This window comes from Gossypium hirsutum, chromosome D01, assembly GCF_007990345.1.
Source record: "Gossypium hirsutum isolate 1008001.06 chromosome D01, Gossypium_hirsutum_v2.1, whole genome shotgun sequence".
Taxonomy (NCBI): domain Eukaryota; kingdom Viridiplantae; phylum Streptophyta; class Magnoliopsida; order Malvales; family Malvaceae; genus Gossypium; species Gossypium hirsutum.
The window spans coordinates 1697431-1717733 of record NC_053437.1 but is presented as its reverse complement, the minus strand read 5'-3'; the positions used below and the strand labels follow the sequence as shown (position 1 = coordinate 1717733).

At 30.4% G+C, this 20303-nt stretch overlaps 1 protein-coding gene across 1 annotated transcript; it reads right to left on the bottom strand.

Moving 5' to 3' along the window:
* Positions 1 to 16959: 16959 nt before the first annotated feature.
* LOC107933112 (zinc finger protein CONSTANS-LIKE 14-like) lies at positions 16960 to 19381 on the bottom strand. The gene is given in 4 exon segments (NM_001327362.1): positions 16960 to 17062; positions 17454 to 17722; positions 18251 to 18451; positions 18542 to 19381. Coding segments are annotated over 4 exon segments (1413 nt in total).
* Between the last annotated feature and the right edge of the window lie 922 nt (positions 19382 to 20303).

Below are 20303 nucleotides of genomic sequence, written 5' to 3'. Positions count from 1 at the left end.
TTCTTCTTTTTAATCCTTTTTATTGTTAAAACTATCATTTAGGATACTGTAGTAGGAGTCGGATTGTATTTTATTTATTTATTTATTTAAAAATTTGATAAATTAATTTTTATATGTTAAAAATTTTATCTATTTCTACCGTTAAAAATTGGTGTAACTCACGAAATAACTAGATAGTTACACGTGGAATTCCATGTGTACCTTATGTTGAAATACAATGACCAGTTTTTAACTATAAAAATAGATTGAATTTTTAATAGAATGACTAATTTACTTTTTGATCTAACATATAAAGACTAATTTGCCAACACTTGTTTGAGAATGGCTAGTATTGCACTCAAACACTTCTTGGTTTTCTTCTTTTAATTTTATATGCGTACAAGAGGGAATTTTGAGACTAAGTTTTGGAGGGGCTAATTAAAATTTTCGAAAATTTTAAGAGTTCAATGAGATTTTTTCAAAAAAAAATAGAGATTAATTAAAATTTTTAAAAATTTTGTTAGATTAATGAGAATTTCAAAAAAAAAATTAAAGAGCATAATTAAAGTTTTCAAAAAAAATTAAAAGGCATAATGAAAATTTTCAAAAATTTGGAGGGTCAAATTAAAATTTTTAACAAATTTCAATGGAAAATGAAATTTTCCAAAAATTAGGGGGTCTCCAATATCAGCCTTTGGATTTATTTATATCGGTGTAAAACTAGCATGGTTTTATAAACTTTCATAATTTTTTTACAATTAATATTTTAACAATTTAACCATTGAATTTATCAATATAAGTACAGTTTGTCATGCATGTAAAATCTCGAAAAGAATTAATATTTATGTCTTATCGATCTAAAAGAATATCTATATTAATATATTTAACGATTAATTTTTTTTTTACATAAAATAAATAATTAAAAATTTTAATTTATTTCAAATTTAACATGCAAAACCTACATAAACGAAACATAAAATATGATGATCGATTTATTAAAATATTGATTGTAAAAGGAAGTATACTATAAGGTTCCTTCCTCCATGAATACCTAACTTTTTTTTCTTGTCATTTGATTTAATAAAAGGTTTGGCATATATTCTTTTAAAAAAATTGTTTTTAATTAAATTTAATTAAAAACAAATTTTAAATATAAATAATTTAAAGGTGGTTGTTGGATCGAATTAAATTGAATAGAGTTAAAGAATTTCGAGTTTTATTTTATTATATCAATTCAGTTTGAAATTATTTTAATCGAATTGAGTCGAATTAATTTGTTCGAGTTAAATTTTTAAAAAGATTTAGATTAAAATCTTATTGATAATAAAACTAAATTCCAAACTCGAGCACTTAAATTGGAGACCATATATATTGGAAAAACTCATGTATCGATTTGAGCATGGAAATACCAAACTCAACTACCAAGTTGGGACTGAAAAATAAAATTCATGTACCAAATTGAACTTCAAAACTAAACTTAAGTACCAAACACTATATTAAGCCTTTAATTTGAGTGGAATAATATTTTATTTATAGATTACGTGCATGGAAGTAACTGAGTTGAGGGAGACAAGGAGCAGAGCAGGCAAATCTTTTGAACACTGTCGGAGCCAAAACCCAGATTGGTAAGAATAATGGAGACCCCTCTGCCATTTTTGTCTATTTTTATTTTTATTTTATAATAAATAAAATAAAGATGCTATAGCAATATAAAATTACAGTATTTTAAAGGTAATGAATATGGACAAATTTTAAACAGCATTGACAAAAGAGAATAATTTTATTAATTTATTATATGTTCTTTAGCCAATGTCTATTACTTTAATTCTTTAACCAATAAATAATATCTACAATAAAGTATGTTATCTTTGCATATTGGGTTTCATATTCCTTTTTCCTTCGATTAAGTCTTAGCTCGACTGGTATTGGTATTGTTGTCAATACAAGAGGTTATGGGTTCGAGTGCGTTGAAGCGCATTATCATCTTATTTAAAAGTTGGGAGAGGTTATGGGTAGTTCTAAACATTGTATAAATAAGAGCTGATATTATAAGAAACTATAATAAGATTAATGTTCAAAATTGAAGTGAATAATATGTTAAATGCAAATATATTCATTGGTCTAATTCTAGTTTGAGTCCCTCTATTGTGTTAAAATTTGAGATTTAATCATTTTACTTTAATTTGGTATAATTTGATATTTTACTTCGATAATGTTATTAGTAGGTTGAAGTTAATAACACTGAGCCTCATCTCTTGTTCAATCTTTTTAAAAATAAATTTGTTTATATTTCTAATTTACACGGTATATTGAATTATATTTCCAAGTAAAAATAAGATAAAATTAGGTAATTTATAAACATTGAGAAATTAAATTTTAAATTTTAAGGCTAAATTAATAAATGTGTAAATTTTGAGGACTAAAGTTGTTATTATGTCAATTTTAAAAGCTGCCACATCATCTTCCCGTTAGCCATTTAAGAGCCGATGACCAAAAAAGAACAAACTTTGAATAGTTAGGTGACCATTTTGTAACTTTTCATAGTTGTATGACCAAAAAAGAAACTTACTAATAGTTGAGTGACTAGTAATGTAGTTTACCCTACTTAATAATTAATCATGAATCCATTATTTATCACTTTAGTCCTTAATTAGATTCGGTATTGAGAGGCTGATGGCCCTATTTAAAAAGCAGAAAGGTTCTTCATTAGTCAACCAAAATATTGGCATCTCATCTTTTTCATTTTTAAGATTGCTTGAATCATGATTTAGTCCTTAAATTATACCTTTTTTTATATTTTGGTATTTAAATTTTTTGAGTTCCATTTTAGTACATAAATTATCATTTTCGTCCTATTTTACCTTTAAAAAGAGAATTACCAATAAAAACATGATAAGTGACACATTCATATTGGACAGCGTAATTCTAAAGATAAAATGGAGTGAAAATAATGGGACAAAAAAAATTCAAATATAAAATGAAAAAAAGGTATAATTTAAAGGTTAAATTGTTATATAAGCCTTTTGAGATATAAAATGAAAAAATATATATATAAATGAAAAAAAAACACAAAAAATGATAATTCAATTCAACCGATTTTTTCTCGGTTCAGTCGGTCCAAACCGATTCTTGGGTCAACTGGTTCAAAGCTCCTCTCTGGATTGGTACCCCAACCAATTCTCGATTCAACCAGTCAAATCCGGTTCAAACAGCTTTGACAAATAGTTAGAAATATTTAATTCATTTAAAACTTGTCATGTACGGTCTACGTGAAATAATGTCTGCTTTTTTTTTAATACGATAGATCCAAATTGTCTATGGAGTAAGTAGATACGCAGTTACAATTTAATTTATGTGTTTTAATTATGTTGCACGCCATATTCAGAATAACATTAATGCCTAAATTGACAAGTAGGCTGACGAAAGGACTTATTTGATACAACACAAATGCTGGATAATTGACTTAGAACTTTTTGAAGTTTTGGGACCAATATAAAATCCATGAGATAGTTTGGGACTTTGGTGCAATTAACCCTAAACGTTTTAAATTAGAGATTTTACAACTTTTATTTGATAGGTGCCTATAGACTTGTCCATGGGCCGGGCCGGGTCTGGAAAAAATTTTAGCCCGGCCCGAAATATGGGCCTAAAATTTTGCCCCGGCCCGAGAAAATATCATAAGCCTGAGCCCGGCCCATTTTTTAATAAACATTAAAAATTATTTTAAAAATAAAAAATAAAAAATATATATTTTAAAAGTATTTTAAAATTTAAAAATATATATTTATTATATTCGGGCCGGGCCGGGCCGGGCCAAAAAAAATGGTGCCCGAGGCCCGGCCCATTTTTTAAACGGGCCTCGTTTTTTTGCCCAAGCCCATATTTCGGACCTATATTTTTACCCAAACCCTCCCATATTTCGGGCGGACCGTCGGGCCGGGTCGCCCGGCCCATGGACAGGTCTAGGTGCCTATAAATATAAACTTAATTCTACAAAGGACAGCAATAATACAATTTTGTAGCATTGAAATTGAAATCTCAGTATCTTTGAATGTTGTGTCAGAATGGTTGGTAAAATTAGGACATGGCACCAAAATGTCATCAATTTCAATTTCTTTGCTTTAGTCCAAGTTTTGTTATTGTCTTTTTGTCGGTGCCCTAAACTTTAAATTGCATATTAACCAGCACATATATTAGTAAGTTGGTGGAGGAATTAAAAATCGAATAGGATTGATGGGTTAAATCGATTGATTCGAAAATTGGTTGGTTCAATGTTTCAATTATATATATGATGGGTCGAGATATTAGAGAAATTGACTTGAATTGATAAACTCGATTAAAACAGGTAAAAAATGGGGTTTTATTTTTGTTATATCAAAGATATTAAGCTCGAGAGAACAACTATCAAGCACGAATATGTTACCCGACCTAAGAGAAAGAAATATATAATGACCGGCTAGGAAATTCTTATTACCCAAAAGTAGTATTGACGAGAACAACGACCTCAACCAATCTTAAGTAATAAGCGATTAAGTTCACACTACTCTAACATAAGCTATGCCCCCACAATGCCTATAGGATCAGATATATTCATTCCGGAGCACACTTGTTACTCATACTCTACCCAAATATTTTCTTAAGCTCACCACCGTTATCTGACTTAAGCATCAAAGAATATATCGGAACATAGGTTTTGACATTATTAAAGTTTACCCTCTATATTGCAGGTGTTCGATCATTCTCAACCCTCTCGAAGTGACTGAAACAATTTTTTATTACTTAATTTTGAATTTTTAACTAAAAAATTCGGTTTACTTCTAACCCATAAAAATTTATAATTGTATTTTCTCATTTGATAAAAGAAATTCTAGTTTCGGTTTTGCATAATTCTAGATACATGAATGGGATCTCAAGTAGAGTTGTCTAAATGGCAAGCAATCCGCCCGGCCCAACTCGGCATGAGCCAAGTTTTGATAATCGATCCGAATTCTATTTAAATAATTAAAAAATATTTTTATATCTAAATTTAATTATAAAAAATTTAAATATTGTGAATAATGAACGAGTTTATGTGTCAAACTACTAGATTAATTCAAAAATAGACCTGAACTTGAAAATTTTTTAAAACCGAGTTACGAACTGACCGGACCCATGAAGGGTTCTTCTCTGAAGCCTAGTTGTAGTTAGGTTGGATGGAGGGAGGGGTGATTATTAAATACCATGTGAAGGGAAACTCTTCTTTTAATGTTTTGATCATGAAATGACTTTGGCCTTTAAAGGGTCCATTCCCTGTAGTGTTCTGACTTTACTTTTTCACTTGGTTTGCATTTTGCATGTTTGTGGTCTATTGGACTTCATTTACACTTCATCTTTTATGATTATGTAGGAGATGAAGTCCAAATGTGAAATATTTTATTTAATTTAAATGTGATACGAAAATCACGATTTCAGTTTGATCCAACTTGAAAAGTTCGAGGTACAACTCATTTATTAAAGAAATAAAATAGAGAGACAAAATTGAGGATATGTGGGGGCGAAGGTTCGAGGGCCGAAATCCTTAAAAAATGCGCATAGGACTATACTTCTATTAGACGTTGGTTAAACAAAAAAGATCTTTTAACCCTTAAAAATTGCGCATAGCCGAAAAACTCTTGTATTCTTTAGTGAATTTCTCCTCATCTGTCCGTGACTTTTCCTGATAAAGGTTTTCCACGTAAAATCTATGTGTTCTTGTTTTTCTTTCTTATTACTTTGTGATCATTCCTACTGCCATTATCGACGTATAGTATAACAATATATTAAAGCTAAATCAAAATTAAATTTTCATATATATATATACAACCATATTCAATATTCTCGAACTACGTTATACATTAAATCAAAATTTATTAACATTTTTAATTCTTTTTCATTTTATATTGCAAATGAGAAAATATGAAAAATCCAAATAAGGTGGGACACACATAAAACACCTTTTCTTTTTTACAATCCAGGGTTAGACGAGGACTAAATTAGATATGATTGCAACTTTACTTCTTAAAAGGAGTGAATTGACTAAGCCAACATTAAAGGACCCAATTTTATGTTATCTTCTTTTTTCTCCTTTAATCATAGTTTTGGAAAGAAAAGAAAAAGTTGGACCAAATTGTAAAAAGCTTTGTCCTTACATTTTCTTCTTCTACAAAGAGAATAAAAAGGTTTTCCACACGGACCATTGATTGTATAATCACTACCACAAACCATCATTTTTTTTTGGTACTTTTGCCAGTCAACTTTTGACCATTGGACTTAAAAAAAAGTATTTTCAAGAATCTAATTCAATTTAGTTTTGTAGTACACAAAAACAAAGGTAAAATTCTATAGAAGGTCCCTGTATTATGTGTTTTTCGTGGATTTTGTCCTTTTACTGTGAATAGATCATTTGTAATCCCCCCCTACTTTTAGAAATGTATATTTTAAACATTAGGTAACATGAGTCAATAAGTATTGGATGTAGTAGTAAGGCACGTAGCATCCTAGGAAGATTCAGGTTCAAACCTTGTAGAAGACGTTATTGAGACAAAAATAAAAAGATTAAGAATGAACAAATTACAATAGAGGGATTAAATCCACCAAAAAAACATGATACAAGGACCTTATATACAATTTGACCCAACAATAAACCATAATCAAGCAAGTTAAGTTGAGATTCTAGTCAACTTTTAATGTTTAAACTCTATCTAATAATTAAATAATTTATATTCAATACATTCAAGCCAATAAAGTTTACAAGTTATTGTCACTAGATGAATAGTTTGGTGGCAAATTTATTTATTTTTAAATATTTATTTATTTACTAATAGTGTGTTATAGATATAGTACAAATTACAAATGATACATGTTTGATTAATTAAGACTAGAATTAACTCGATACAGAGCATAAAAAACTAAAAAAATGAAATATATTTAGACCCAAGACCAACACATTGTGGAGTGTGCCTCACATTTCGTCCGAAACAGAGCCGACGTCCCGACAATGTGACAAGTGACGTTACGACGTGGCAAGATGTTTCTTACTAAACTGGGTTTCTTCTCCTAGTTAAACTCGACCATCTTTTCCCAGTCAAACTCTAACAAGTCTAGGGATATTCTAATCAGACTAAGCCACGATTTTTAGCCTATAAATAGGGCTTTTAACACCCTTAGCGAGAAAATTACAACAACAAAATTAAGAGAGAGTTTTGTGGGAATTTCAAGAGAACTTTGTATTTTTGGGTTCGAGCTTGTTTGTTTCTCCATCTTGCACTCTTCTTTGGTTATTTGTCATTCTAGTGAAGTTTTCTTTACCCGTGATTTTTTATCCTCTTTGAAAGGGTTTTTACACGTAAATATTTGTATCTAATTCTCGTTTTTCTTTCTTGTTCGCTGCATAATTCGAATTTAACCCAACACACATGATTGAAGTTAAACCCAAAAATAATCTAAAAAGAAAACACATAAATTTTGTACCTAATAAAATTCGAATTTAAACCTTCAAAGACTTTGAGTCAAATCAAATAGGACAAATATGAAAGATAATGGGTTTTGCATCAAGGCATGGAGTCCACAAGGATAGATCCTTTGATGGTGCAAATTGACCAAACATTGACATGTTAGAGACAACCTGTTCCCCCAATGCTTTATTTTCCCTCCTTCTTCAAATTAAATCTTGTTTTAATTTAAAGTTTTCCCTTTAAGAAAAAAAAAAGGTTTTAAAGCTTTCCTCAAAAGTGGCTTTTTCTAAGCCAATTTGTTGGGGGACCATCAAAGAGATGCCACATTTTTTATTCTTGTCTTTATTCTCTTAATTAAGTCAAATTTAACTTAATTACATCATCAATCAATTATTATATCAGGGGAGAAGTCAGAAATTTTATTTCGAAAAAAATAAAAATAAAAATTTATATTAAATTATCTTAAATCGAATTATTAATTTAAAAAAACCCAAATTGAGAAATCGAAAAAAAGAATTTAAATTTAATTAAATTTAAAAATAATTTTTTATACATAATAAGTTGACATCCCTTAAAAGTTAAAGCAAATAATAAATAAAATATAAAGGAAAAAGAAGAAGACAAAGAAGATGCTGCCAAGTAAATGCAACACTAGCATGCACTAAAATCTCTCTTCTTTTCAAGACCTCCAAAAGAATATGTAATAAGACTTTTAAAATATAAAATAAAATATAAAACATCATTAATCAATGGCCCCAAATCATAAGAACATATCCTCCAATTCACCTTTATTTTCCATTCAATCACATCTTTAATATTAAAATTTTATAGTAAAGTTTCAACCTTAGATTCTTAGCAACCACAATCAAATCTAGTAATTATAGGTTCTTATCATATCTACTCTTCTTGACATAATATCTAGAATCACCTATAGCCTCTCTCCAACTCATATATAGTAGGATAATGCGCTTCAGCATATTTAAACTCACATCCTCTTGTATTGGTAACAATGTCCATACCAATCGAGTTAAGATTCGTTCCAATTATTTTTTCTAGTTAAATTATGTTGGTCAAGTTAATCGAATTGAGATTTCAAGTTTCTATCAAAAGTAATGGATCTAATCTAATAAAAGTAAAAATTTTCATTGACCTTATATAAGTAATGAATTTTGATGTGGATAGATTTATTATACACCAAAAGGACCAAAAGAAAAGACATTTATTTTTCAAAGATAGTGGGTAGTGGGGTATAAATTCTCATTTATATTTATATTTATATTTATATTTATATATATACACAATGGATTTACGGTACTCCCATTATATGGACGAAAATAAAGTGAGTCTTAATTCAATTGGTATGTACATTATTATCAATGCATGAGGACGTGGGCTCGAATGTGTTGAAGCACATTATCTTCCTATTTATAGGTTGGGGAGGGATTATGGATAGTTTTAGACATCGTATCGAAAAAAATTCATATAAATACTTCAGTTGAAATGATAAAAGTTAATAGTTTGATATACATGTGCCTCTTATTCAAATCTCAATATGATAATATTTTTATTAAAAATTGAAAAGACAAAAAACACCCTCATATTAATATTTGTCACTACGTAAAAGTAAGAGGCTTTTCAGAATTTGTCAATTAAGTGTCATATCAAATTGTCCTGGGGTTCTGGATTATTCTTGTTACGGCAAGTCTGACTCGACTTAAAATGCAAGCCTTCAATTTTATCTAAATTCATTTATATTTGTAAATTTTTAAATCAAATTCGTCTTGGATATGTACATGCTATTTTTAATTTTAAAAAATATTTTATGTTTAATTTAACTATTTTATCTGCTTGTATTTCTAATGTTTACATTATATTATTACATATTTAATTTTTATGTGATATATATTACATAAATTATAAAAGTCAAATAAGATCATATTTAAAAAAATATAAAATGGGTCTGGCCAGACAAAGCTCGGGCCTTAAATGATTAAGTCCAAGCTCTACCCATATTTTAAACGGGTCTTTTTTTTTTGCCTAAACTCATTTTTCAAACCTTATACTTTTATGCAAACTCTCTCATATTTCAAGCAGAACTTTGGACTTGAATAGATAACCCGACCCTTTAACATTTTTAATTCTGGATGTATACATTTTACACACTAAATTGTACAAAAATATACACATAAATAAATAAATACTACTAGTGCAATTGCATTTAACCTTACCTGTGAGATTTTTTGGTGAAGGGTCCCTGTAAACATATTGTCTGATGCATTCCACATGCACAATAAAATACTTCAATCACTTGGTAATAAATAAATAAATAGATTATTTTATTTGAATTAATTAGAAAAATTGTATTTTAACACCTCTTAAAAATTAATAATCTAGTTTAAGCTTCTTCTTTTTTGACAATATTTTATAATTTTATAACTCCCTTAATATTAGAGGCGTTCACGAGCCGAGATAAACTGGATTTGAGTCAGTTTTATGTACAATATTTGTTCACTTTACGTTCACCAAACCCAAGCTGATTCAAAAGATGGGCTTAAAATTTTGTCTGAGCTTATCTATATTTGTAAATGACTAATTTAAGTCTTTTTTATGTAATATAAATTATATAAGATATAAAATGAAAATATAGGTTAAAGTACCTGGGAAGTCCTTGTATTATGGGACCGTATCAAATTGGTCCCTCTATTATTAAATGGATCAATCTCGTCCCTATACTATTAAAAATAACCAAAAAAATCCAAATTGTTACCGAGTTAACATTTACTGTATAAAAAATGTCTTGAAAGTTACTTTTTCTAATTGCAATTCAATTCCAAACAAAAGATTTCATTTATGAAACCATAAATACTTTAAATGCATTAACTCTATTAAACAATAAATGTTAATTCTATTCCAATTTGGCATTATTTGATTCTTGTTAATAGTATAAGGACTAAATTGATTCATTTAACAATAGAGGGACTAATTTGATACAATTCCTATAATACAGGGACCTCCCAAGTACATTCACCTAAAAATATATTACAAAAGTATAAAAAAGGTCAGACCAAGTCAAACTCGGGCTAAATGTTAAAACTCAAGCTTAACCCATATTTAAAACAAGTTTATTATTTTACTCAAACCATTTTTTGAATCTCGTCTTTTTGTCCATACCCTCTAATCCTCTATATTTCGGAGATTGCATACCCATAAACAGGTTTACTCAATATATTCCAAATTCAACCCCAATTCAACCTTATCTATATGTTGAATCCTTTTTAATGGAAAAGGAAAGTCAATTAAAGAATAATTTACCAAATGCACAAGTACTAAATTTAGGTCAAATTCTAGCTTTAGTCTCTTTATTATGTTTGAATTTAAAATTTAGTCCTTATACTTTATTTTGATATCTCTCTGCTTTTATAATATCATTAATTAAAACATTGTTAATTATTTCAATTAAAATATTAACTTGTTCTTAAAAACACCTTCGAACAAAAATGAAAACATACATATCAACATGTTGAGTTGAAAGTAGGGCTTTTAAGAAAAATTCGCGCCAACATTTTAATTAGAATAATCAATATTACTAACTCTTTAAATTAACTAATGACTTTATAAAACAAAATGGACCAAATCATACCAAATTATAGGGACTAAATCCAAAATTTAAGAATAGTAGGGGATCCAAATCCAAAAGATTGGTGCAAAGTGCAAACTCACGTAACCATCAAATTGCCTCTTTGAATAAGAAGAAATAATTCAACTGGGAACCCATGTGATAGCTTGATGGTCAAGGGTGTTCACCGTCCTAAGTGTGGCTTGGGTTCAAATCACGCTAGTCATGTTGGTTGTTTGAGTTTTTGCCCTGTTATTATAATTCATCAAAAATATATAATAATAATAATTCAACTTGAATTGTGCCACTTAATTTATTGCTATCCAACCTCCTCCTAAAATGAAGAAAATTAGTGGGTTAATATACTATCTGGTACCTGAATTTAATTTTAATATTCAATTTGGTACTTGAGTTTTTTTCAATTTGGTGTTCGTGTTTAGCTTCAATATTCAATTTGATATCCAATCCTTTTTTTTTTGTCTCAACTGAGTAGCTATGTTTTTTTTAAGTAGAGCACACATGTCAAACAATCATTAGGCCACATGATGTTGTTTGGGTTAAATACTAAATTGAATATTAAAGTGAAACTCAAGTACCAAATTGAATGTTTAAGCCAAATTCAAATACCAAATAATATATTAACCCTATATAAAAATACAAAAATAACAAAGAAGCAAGGTTTCCAAGAGATGAAGGGATAGGACCAGCAAGCTCATTGAGCTGTAAATCCAAGCTCCCAAGCTTTGTTAAGTTGCCAATTTCTTTTGGAATGATGCCTGTTAGATTATTGGCAAATACCTCTCTGCCACCAAAAAAAGTAAAATTGAAGTATAAATATTTTTAAAATTAAAATGTAATTTTATCGTTGTATTTACGGTTTTTAAAGAGATTAAATTATAATTTTATTCCCTATCGTTGTTTCGGAGTATCAAGCTTTCAATTATGATCTAAATTTGATAATCCAACCCTAATCAATTTAAATCCGTATTGATTCAAGTTGATCACACAAAAAATAAATAATTTAAACCCATCTGATATGAACGAGTAATGACCCAATTCAAAAATTTAAAATAATTTTGACCAAAATAATATAGCACGAAATGATTCAAGCTCAAAACGAATAAAACCCAAATTTACTCAACTCAAACTCAAATTAAGACTTGCCCAAATTAATTCGACCCAAAACCAATCCGAAAGAATAGGGAAAGAAAATATTACTTACAAATATCGAAGATTTGGAAGAAGCCCAAGCTCTGGAACTAGAGGTCCTCATAATCCTGCATTACCAAGGTCCCTTCAAGAATCAAACGTCATTTCAATTGACATACATACATACATACATATACTTGAACCCTTATGACAGAGTTTTCCCTGTTGCAAGTAACATGAAACCCAGAGCATGGGTCAACCAGTGTAGGATCCAAGGTTTTAAGAACGTTGTTTGGGTCCACCAGTTGAGTTTTCCAAGAATGTAGAGAGCATCTCCTGTATCACATAACAAGCATTTTAACACAAGCTGATTATTGATTTACATTTTTTTTTTGTATGATGCATAAACTCGGACTTGTGTATTTCAGATTGTTATAACATTAACGATGTCGATTGAGCTAATATTTAGTTGGTTTATTGAGGGGTGTCGACTTCTTTAGGAGAAATCTTCGTAGTGTAATTCATCTGGTAGTTGACTAATCCCCCAACAATAGAAGGTATTGTCCCCTGGTCATTTTGGGATTTTGTTTCCCACTTCCACCAATAGTCAACTTTGTTCACCAAGAATGGGGACGCGTTGAGAAATCGGGCTATTCATTGGCACATGACCACCCATCAAGGGGACGTGAGTAGACATGTTAATGAGTCGGGTTGGGCTTAAACATGATAGTAACACACTTTATTCTTGCCCAAGTTTAGCTCGACCCAAAATATGGGCCTAACATTGTCCAAGGCCGCCTATATTTATAAATGGCTAACCCAAGCCCGTTTTAGGTCCATCCATATTATTTTTAAAAAAAATTAAATATATATTATTTTAATATTTAATAATTTTATATACTTTTTTATTTATTATAGTTTAATATATAGTCATTTTATTTTTTGTAATGTTTACATTATAGTAGTATTATATATTATTATAGATTTAATCTTTATAATGGGCCCGAGCAGTTTTTATATATTATGTAAAGACCGAGCTCAACCCATATTTAAACAGGCCTAATTTTTTGGCCCAAACCCATTTTTCAAGCCTAGTATTTTTTTCTCAAACCCCCCCAAACTTTGGGATAGACTTCGGGCCAGGATAGGTAGCCCAACCCATGAACATGTCTAGACATGAATAGACCTATCCATGTCCGAGCCTAGACAAGGTCTTTTTGTCTTGGACCAAGCTAGCCCAAATAGAATATAAATAATAAAAATTTGAAATTTGAAATTTAATTATAGAGATATATAAAAAAATTAATATTTTAATATTTTTTTGAATAATGAACTAGGGTTTTTTGGGGAGGACGAGCTAAAAAAGAGCTCAGACTTGAAAAAAAATGTTTTGGAATCGCGGCTCAAACCCCTAGGTAGGTCGCCCTACACCCACGAACTGCCAGATTCCTCGAGGTTCTCCCCTTTTATGAATCAAGTTGCTCAACGCATGTCGACTCTTAATGGAGGCAAGAGACTAAACCCCGACACGGTCTGAGGACAATACATTTAGTTGTTAGAGGGACTGATTGACTGCCAACAGGCAGTACTTTAAAGATTTCTCCCAAATTAATCGACCCTCCTCTACATGATTAATTAAACATTAATTTATATCATTGTAATCCACAGGTTTCCTTACCAGTCAAGCGTTGAAGTTAATGTAAAACAAAATATAAGTTGTCATAAAATGAAATCAAATGGCGCACACACATGTGTCACGAGTCGCAGAAATTTTAATCCATAATGCACGCGTATATATATATATATATTAATACCTTCAGAATTGCAATCTACAAGAACAATTATAGTTGCAACAAACAGGAGATAAACTAGAATATTTGAAGCCATAACACTTTAACAAATTCATTAAAAAAAAAAAGAGGTAGAGCAAATTACTTCAAGGAGGAGATTCTTTTCTACTTTGGCTACAACCTTATCAAGGAAATATATAGGCACCAAGGGAGAGGAGAAAGTAAGAAAAAAAACAATTATTTATGTTAGGGTTAATTTCACCTAACATTACCAAATTATCACACATTTTAGTTTAGTCCCTAAGCTTTAAAGTATTCTGATTGAGCCCTTAAAGTATCAGTATATTGTTTTGATTAGGTCATTCTGTTAGCCTAGCCATTAGCTTTGGCCTTAGACATTAAAATATCAACTCAAATTTGAAGCATATTTAAAACACATAGATCAAATTATAACCATGTTCATAATTACCGTATGAACAACTTGAATCTGACATGTTAAAAGGAAAAAAAAATAGCACTTTTGTATGTTACTGATATTATTTAAATAAATAAAAAAACTTTAAATCTAAGCTATTCACATGATAGGTACAAACATATTTATAAATTTGACTCACGCATTTTAAATATGCTCCACATTAGATCTAAAGCAGCATTTAACGCCTAAATTGACGGGTAGGTTGATGGGAGGACTTGGTTTATATAAATGTTAATCCTTTGATGACTCGATTAACACGTTCTGAAATTTAGAGATTAATTTAAAATATGAGTGGTAATTTAAGAATGCTTGGTGAAATTAATCCATTATGATTATTTATACAGAAGTTGCATAAAGTCTAACTAAATTTTAGAGTCGAGATAGATTGGACCCATAAAGGCACTAAGCTTTTTCAACATTATTTTTTTCATTCATAAGATTCAAAAATTAAACCCGAAACCTTATTTAAGTACTGAATTCAACATATATGGATAAAAATTGAATCATTAAGAGATATTCAGTGATAGAGACTCTCTCTATCATGACTCAATATTCTCAGTCAAACAATGGAATTTAAAAATAGATATTAGAAAACCTAATTTGATTTATTGTTTTTCAACAAAGTAATATATTATAATATTTTCTGCCCAAATTTTTGACCAAAAATTAAGACTAAGCCATTAAAAACAAAGCTTTCGAAGCTTCACTTAAAAGGTTGGAAAACTTCATGGTGTAGGTGAAAATTACTTTGGGCATAATAATAAAATTAGTCCTTAATGTTTACATTTTTTTATCAATTTGATCTTTATTATTTTTAGCTAAAATTGACACTTAACTTTTTAAAAAGAGTCAAAATTAACCATCAACATTTCAGAAAGAGTCGAATTGTTATTTTTTTTAATAAAAATATTGACTAAAATGTTAAAATTTTAAATATGGTAGCCTACATGGCAATCCATGTGTATTTCAAGCTAATTTATTAAATTTTTTATGAACTTTTTTTTTATATATTTTTAATTTAATTTTTTCTATTTTTTGAATATTTTATAATTTGTTACTTATTATTGAGTGACAAATAGTGCCATGTCAGTATAAAGTCCAACTAGCCGAAGTCTAAGTGATGATTTAATGATCGGTATAGTGGATCAGTACCCATCGACAAGTAGAAAAGCCCACCTTAGATCCAAATCGATTTAACAGTCAGTTGACGGAGACCAGAGAAGAAAGCTGTTGGATTTTAGTTTGTAGATTCATGACGTTCAAAGATGCTTCACGAAAAAAATAGAATTGTAGAAGAGAAGGGGAAGAAGAGCTTTCGATTGGTGCAGATGGCAAACAAATGTCATATAGCAATGATTTTAATAGCCTAGAGACTTAAATGAAAATTTTCGACTAGTTCAGTGACCATTTTGTAACTTTTTAAAGTTGAATGACCATAAATTCACAAATAGTTTAATTTAGTGACCTTGATTGTAGGGCATTTACTAAGATTATTTAACATGATTGAATAGAGTAAGATTTTATTGTTTTATTAATAAATTAATGCATCTTTTCTAATAAATTAATTTCATATTTTATTTTTTAAAATAAATAAATTGAAATTGAAGAGGAGCAATAATTATATGGCACTTTCTTTTATCAAAATGATAAATAAGAAATAATTTTTTTTATTAAAAACATAATAAAGTTCGCTATGGCTTAAGGACAAATTTAACTAAAATTTTTAAAATGAATGGTAAATTTATTATAAATATAATTTAGATAAAATATTAATTTTTCTCAATAATAAATATATATAGTTAAATTATTACTGAAAAATTATATTAAATAATTAAAGAATTTAATTCATTAATTTGTATTAAAAAATTATCATGAGAATATAAGATAACCCATTAATTTGTTTCAAGCCCTAAGACTATCCGATTAATCCAAATTTCAATCCGATCCAATTTTATTTAACCACGAAAAATCAATAACCAAATCTAAATTAACTCAAGCTAATAGAACCCAGAATCAACTTGAACTCAAAAAACATGTAATGATCCAAATAAAAAATTATCTAAACATGTAATGATCTGACTCAAACCTAAAATGACCCAAACTTGAAGTTAACCCAAACCCAAACCCAAACCCAAACCAAAACGACCTAAAAACTTTATAACCTGAATTAAACCGATCTAAATTGATCCAACCAAAACCCAATCTGACCCAACCAATTGAAAATTCTACCTGAAAAGCATTAACTCACAGCCATAATCACAATCATCCTCCACCCCTCTTTTGCCTTACCATAACTCAAAATTCCATTGTTTGTGTCGTTAGGAAGGAAAGAGCAAAATTTTAAATGTGAAGGAACCAGCTAACATCAAACTAATAGAGAATATAGAAATGCTAAAATTACAGGTTTAGATGTAACAAAGGAAATATTTACAGCAATCTAAGCAAAAAAGATCACTCACTCTCAGTAGTACAGCCTTTTTAATCATCAGGAGCTTCAGTAGCCTTCACGAATCGACCTTTCACTCGTTTCCTCGTATCCGCTCTAGCCTTCCTCGATTCATATCGTATGTGTTTATCATACCTAATCGGGCCACAATAAAGCAAATCATAGTTAAATTAAATCCTCAAAGTAATCAAGTCTTTCTTATCAGTTTAGTCAGTAAAAGTACCATGGAGCCTTATATTAAGAGTCGAATTGCATTTTGTCTCCTCTACTAAAGTAATAGGTAAATTAATCCCTTCTGTTAAAAATTTTACCCATTTGTACAATTAAAAACTGGCGTGGCTAATGGAATAATTAGACATGTCACGAGTACCTCAGGTTGATGTATAGAAACCAATCTTTAACAGTAGAAATAAATAAATTTTTTAACACAAGTATTAGTTTGTTTTTTTATCTATCGTATGGGCCAACTTGGTACTTTTACAATTTAGTCATAACAAACCGTGAGTGCACAGATTTAGTTATATACCTTCTTGTTTTCTTCTTCTCCTTGTAACGCTGCATGGCATTGCCTCTGTTTTGTGCCAGCAACTCACGATCCGCCTTACTGGTTGCAGTTAGCGTTGTGTGGTCGACCAGCCTCACAAGGAAAGGTTGTTCGGAGAAGTGAACATCATTACAACCGGTAGAGCCTTTGGGTTTACCAAGAGCTGACCCTGATGATGGCTTTGGTATTGGTAGATTGTTGCTCTCAGATGTGGATGGTCCCTGACTTGCCCCTGGATGATTCGAGTCGTTCTGCATTTTCAAGCTCCATAATCAACACTCAAAAGAATCTTTTAATGTTAGAAAACACAAAGGTACCCATTGCTAAGTTTATATGGTATCAAACAAAGAGAACAATGAGGAAATAACTATCAAAATAACCCATCACACAGAATAGCGAGAACAAGGTAATTGGTTAGGGTTTATGGGCTTTATATGGTTAAAAATTGATCTTTTTGTTAAAATTTCATCCAATTATATTATTAAAAACTGGTAGATGTACGTCAGCATAAGATATAGGTGGCATGTAACATGTCGTTGTTTAACAGAATGCAATCCGACTCCTAATATAGGACCATCCAAGATACTTTTACCCAGAAACTAGCTTTTTGAGTTGGCTTGGAAAAAAACTAAACACACCCAAACAACCCCGTGTTAAATTGGCAGAAACTCCAATAATGGATATAGATATAATGTGAACATACGAATTTATGAACAAGAAAATCACAAAGATAGATTTAAGAGTGAAAGAAAATAATGGAAATGAGCAAAGGAACATACATTATTGAGTGAAGCCAAATCGTGTTTTGAAGGAGGGTAACCCATCAAATTACCATTATCAGTCAAAGATGTCTCTTTCATACATTGACTGAAATTCTTAATCACGAAAGCTGCATCACCACCGTACCCAACTTCTTCTTCTAATCGAGATTGGCTACATTCTTCTTGACCCCTCAATCGTCCTAACTTAAAATCCCAAATCTGTAATCAATTCTAACCAATTTATTGTTAATACAATTTTCTAAAGCCAAGTAACATTGAATTTTTTTTTAATGAAATAAAGGAAAGTACCTGAGAAGTTTGATTGTTCGGATTACCGTTTAATACCACATTTCCTCCATTAACGATGCGCTCACTCTCTTGCGTTTGCATCATAAGCAAAGAAGTGAATAGAGCTTGCGTTTGCGTTTCCGTTCCCGGTTCCAGCAACGGCTGTAAAACTTCTTGTTGAGTCAAAAACCCGCCGTTTTGTTCGACGTTCGACGCTAGATTCTCTTCACCTCCACCGCCACCACCACCGTCTCCAACACCTTCTCCTCCGCCGCCGCACATGAGATCTCTTTTCATCAACTCAACAAGCTGCTTATAAATTACCTGTTTACACTTCCCGCTTCCGGTATTCTGCTTCTTCAACGTCTCCCCGTAACAACCAAAACTCTCGTACGGCACCATCATTTCTTGCAAGCTAGTTTCGTACAACCACGATTCCACCGCCGGCATCATCAAATCCTGATGACACACGTTCCAGTTCCGATCTGTCGTTTTCTTCTCTTCCAGATCAAATCCCCAAACCGAAGCCAACTCCAAAGCCGACGGACAACCAGAAAACCCTTCCACCAATGTCCGATCGTGCGCCGCCGACACTGAACAACTACCGTGTGCATCCCAATCACAGTCTTGACAAAGCACCAAATTATCGGTCGAACACAGAACCGAAACCGGTTCAGAGCTACAATTATCACAGATCTGAGACCGTACGTGCTTACGAGAGAGCAGATTCGCTGAGTGTACGTGCTGGTCACAAAACAAACACAGCTTGGCCGAGTCTGCTCGGCAGTAAAGAACCGCTATTTGTTCATTGCAGAAATCACACGGCACAGCTCCTTTACCTTCAGAAACTGGACTAACCATAGCTTTTTTTGGATCAAATCTAAATTAAAAGTTTGAAAAACCCTAGCCTCAATGAAGAAGATGAAATGTTAAAGCTTTCAAAGCGTAGCAGAGATCAAAGCAGAGATAATTAAATAATATATATATAAATGTTTTTTTTTTAATTATTATTTGTTGAAACAGATTACTATTTTTGTAGGGTATAATTCGCAGTGTAATGAGCACATGAGAAGTATGCGGGAAAGGGAGTTTGTTTGTAGTTTTGACTCTGATAATTAAATTAAAGGATAAAAGCATCATCTAGTCCCTCACTTTAATACTTTTTTAATTTGGTCCTTGATCTTTTTTGGTTCCGGAATTTGGCATATTTCCTTTTTGATGTGAGAGTATCGTGTCACCACCCCAACTTTTTAAAAATTTTATATAAAAACTAGATAACTAAATTTAAGGGATAAAAGCATCATTTAGTACCAGAATTTGATTTTTTTTAATTTAGTCTCTGAACTTTTTTTATCTATATTAATTCTTGAATCTGGCAACTTTTTTAATTTGATCCCTAAACTTAAAATTTTATTTTAGAAATTCATATAAAATCTAAAAAATATAAAAATATATAAAAAATACAGTTAATGACATGACACAATCTTAGAGTGTCACATTATTATACTTAAACGAAATCCAAGTTTAAGGACCAATTTGAGAAAAACTACCAAGTTTCGAGACTAATATAAAGCAAAAAATAAAAAGATTAGGGATCAAGGTGAGAAAATGTGTCAAAATTCATATTCTAAAGGTTGTTTTATCCCTTAAATAAAATAAAATAAAATAAAATGTTTAAAAAAATATACTTGGTACTTTTTCAAACTCTAAACTAACTGAATTGGAGGATATTATCCGTACTCGTGATCTTTAGGTTGTTATACTAACTACAGTGTTAATCGAG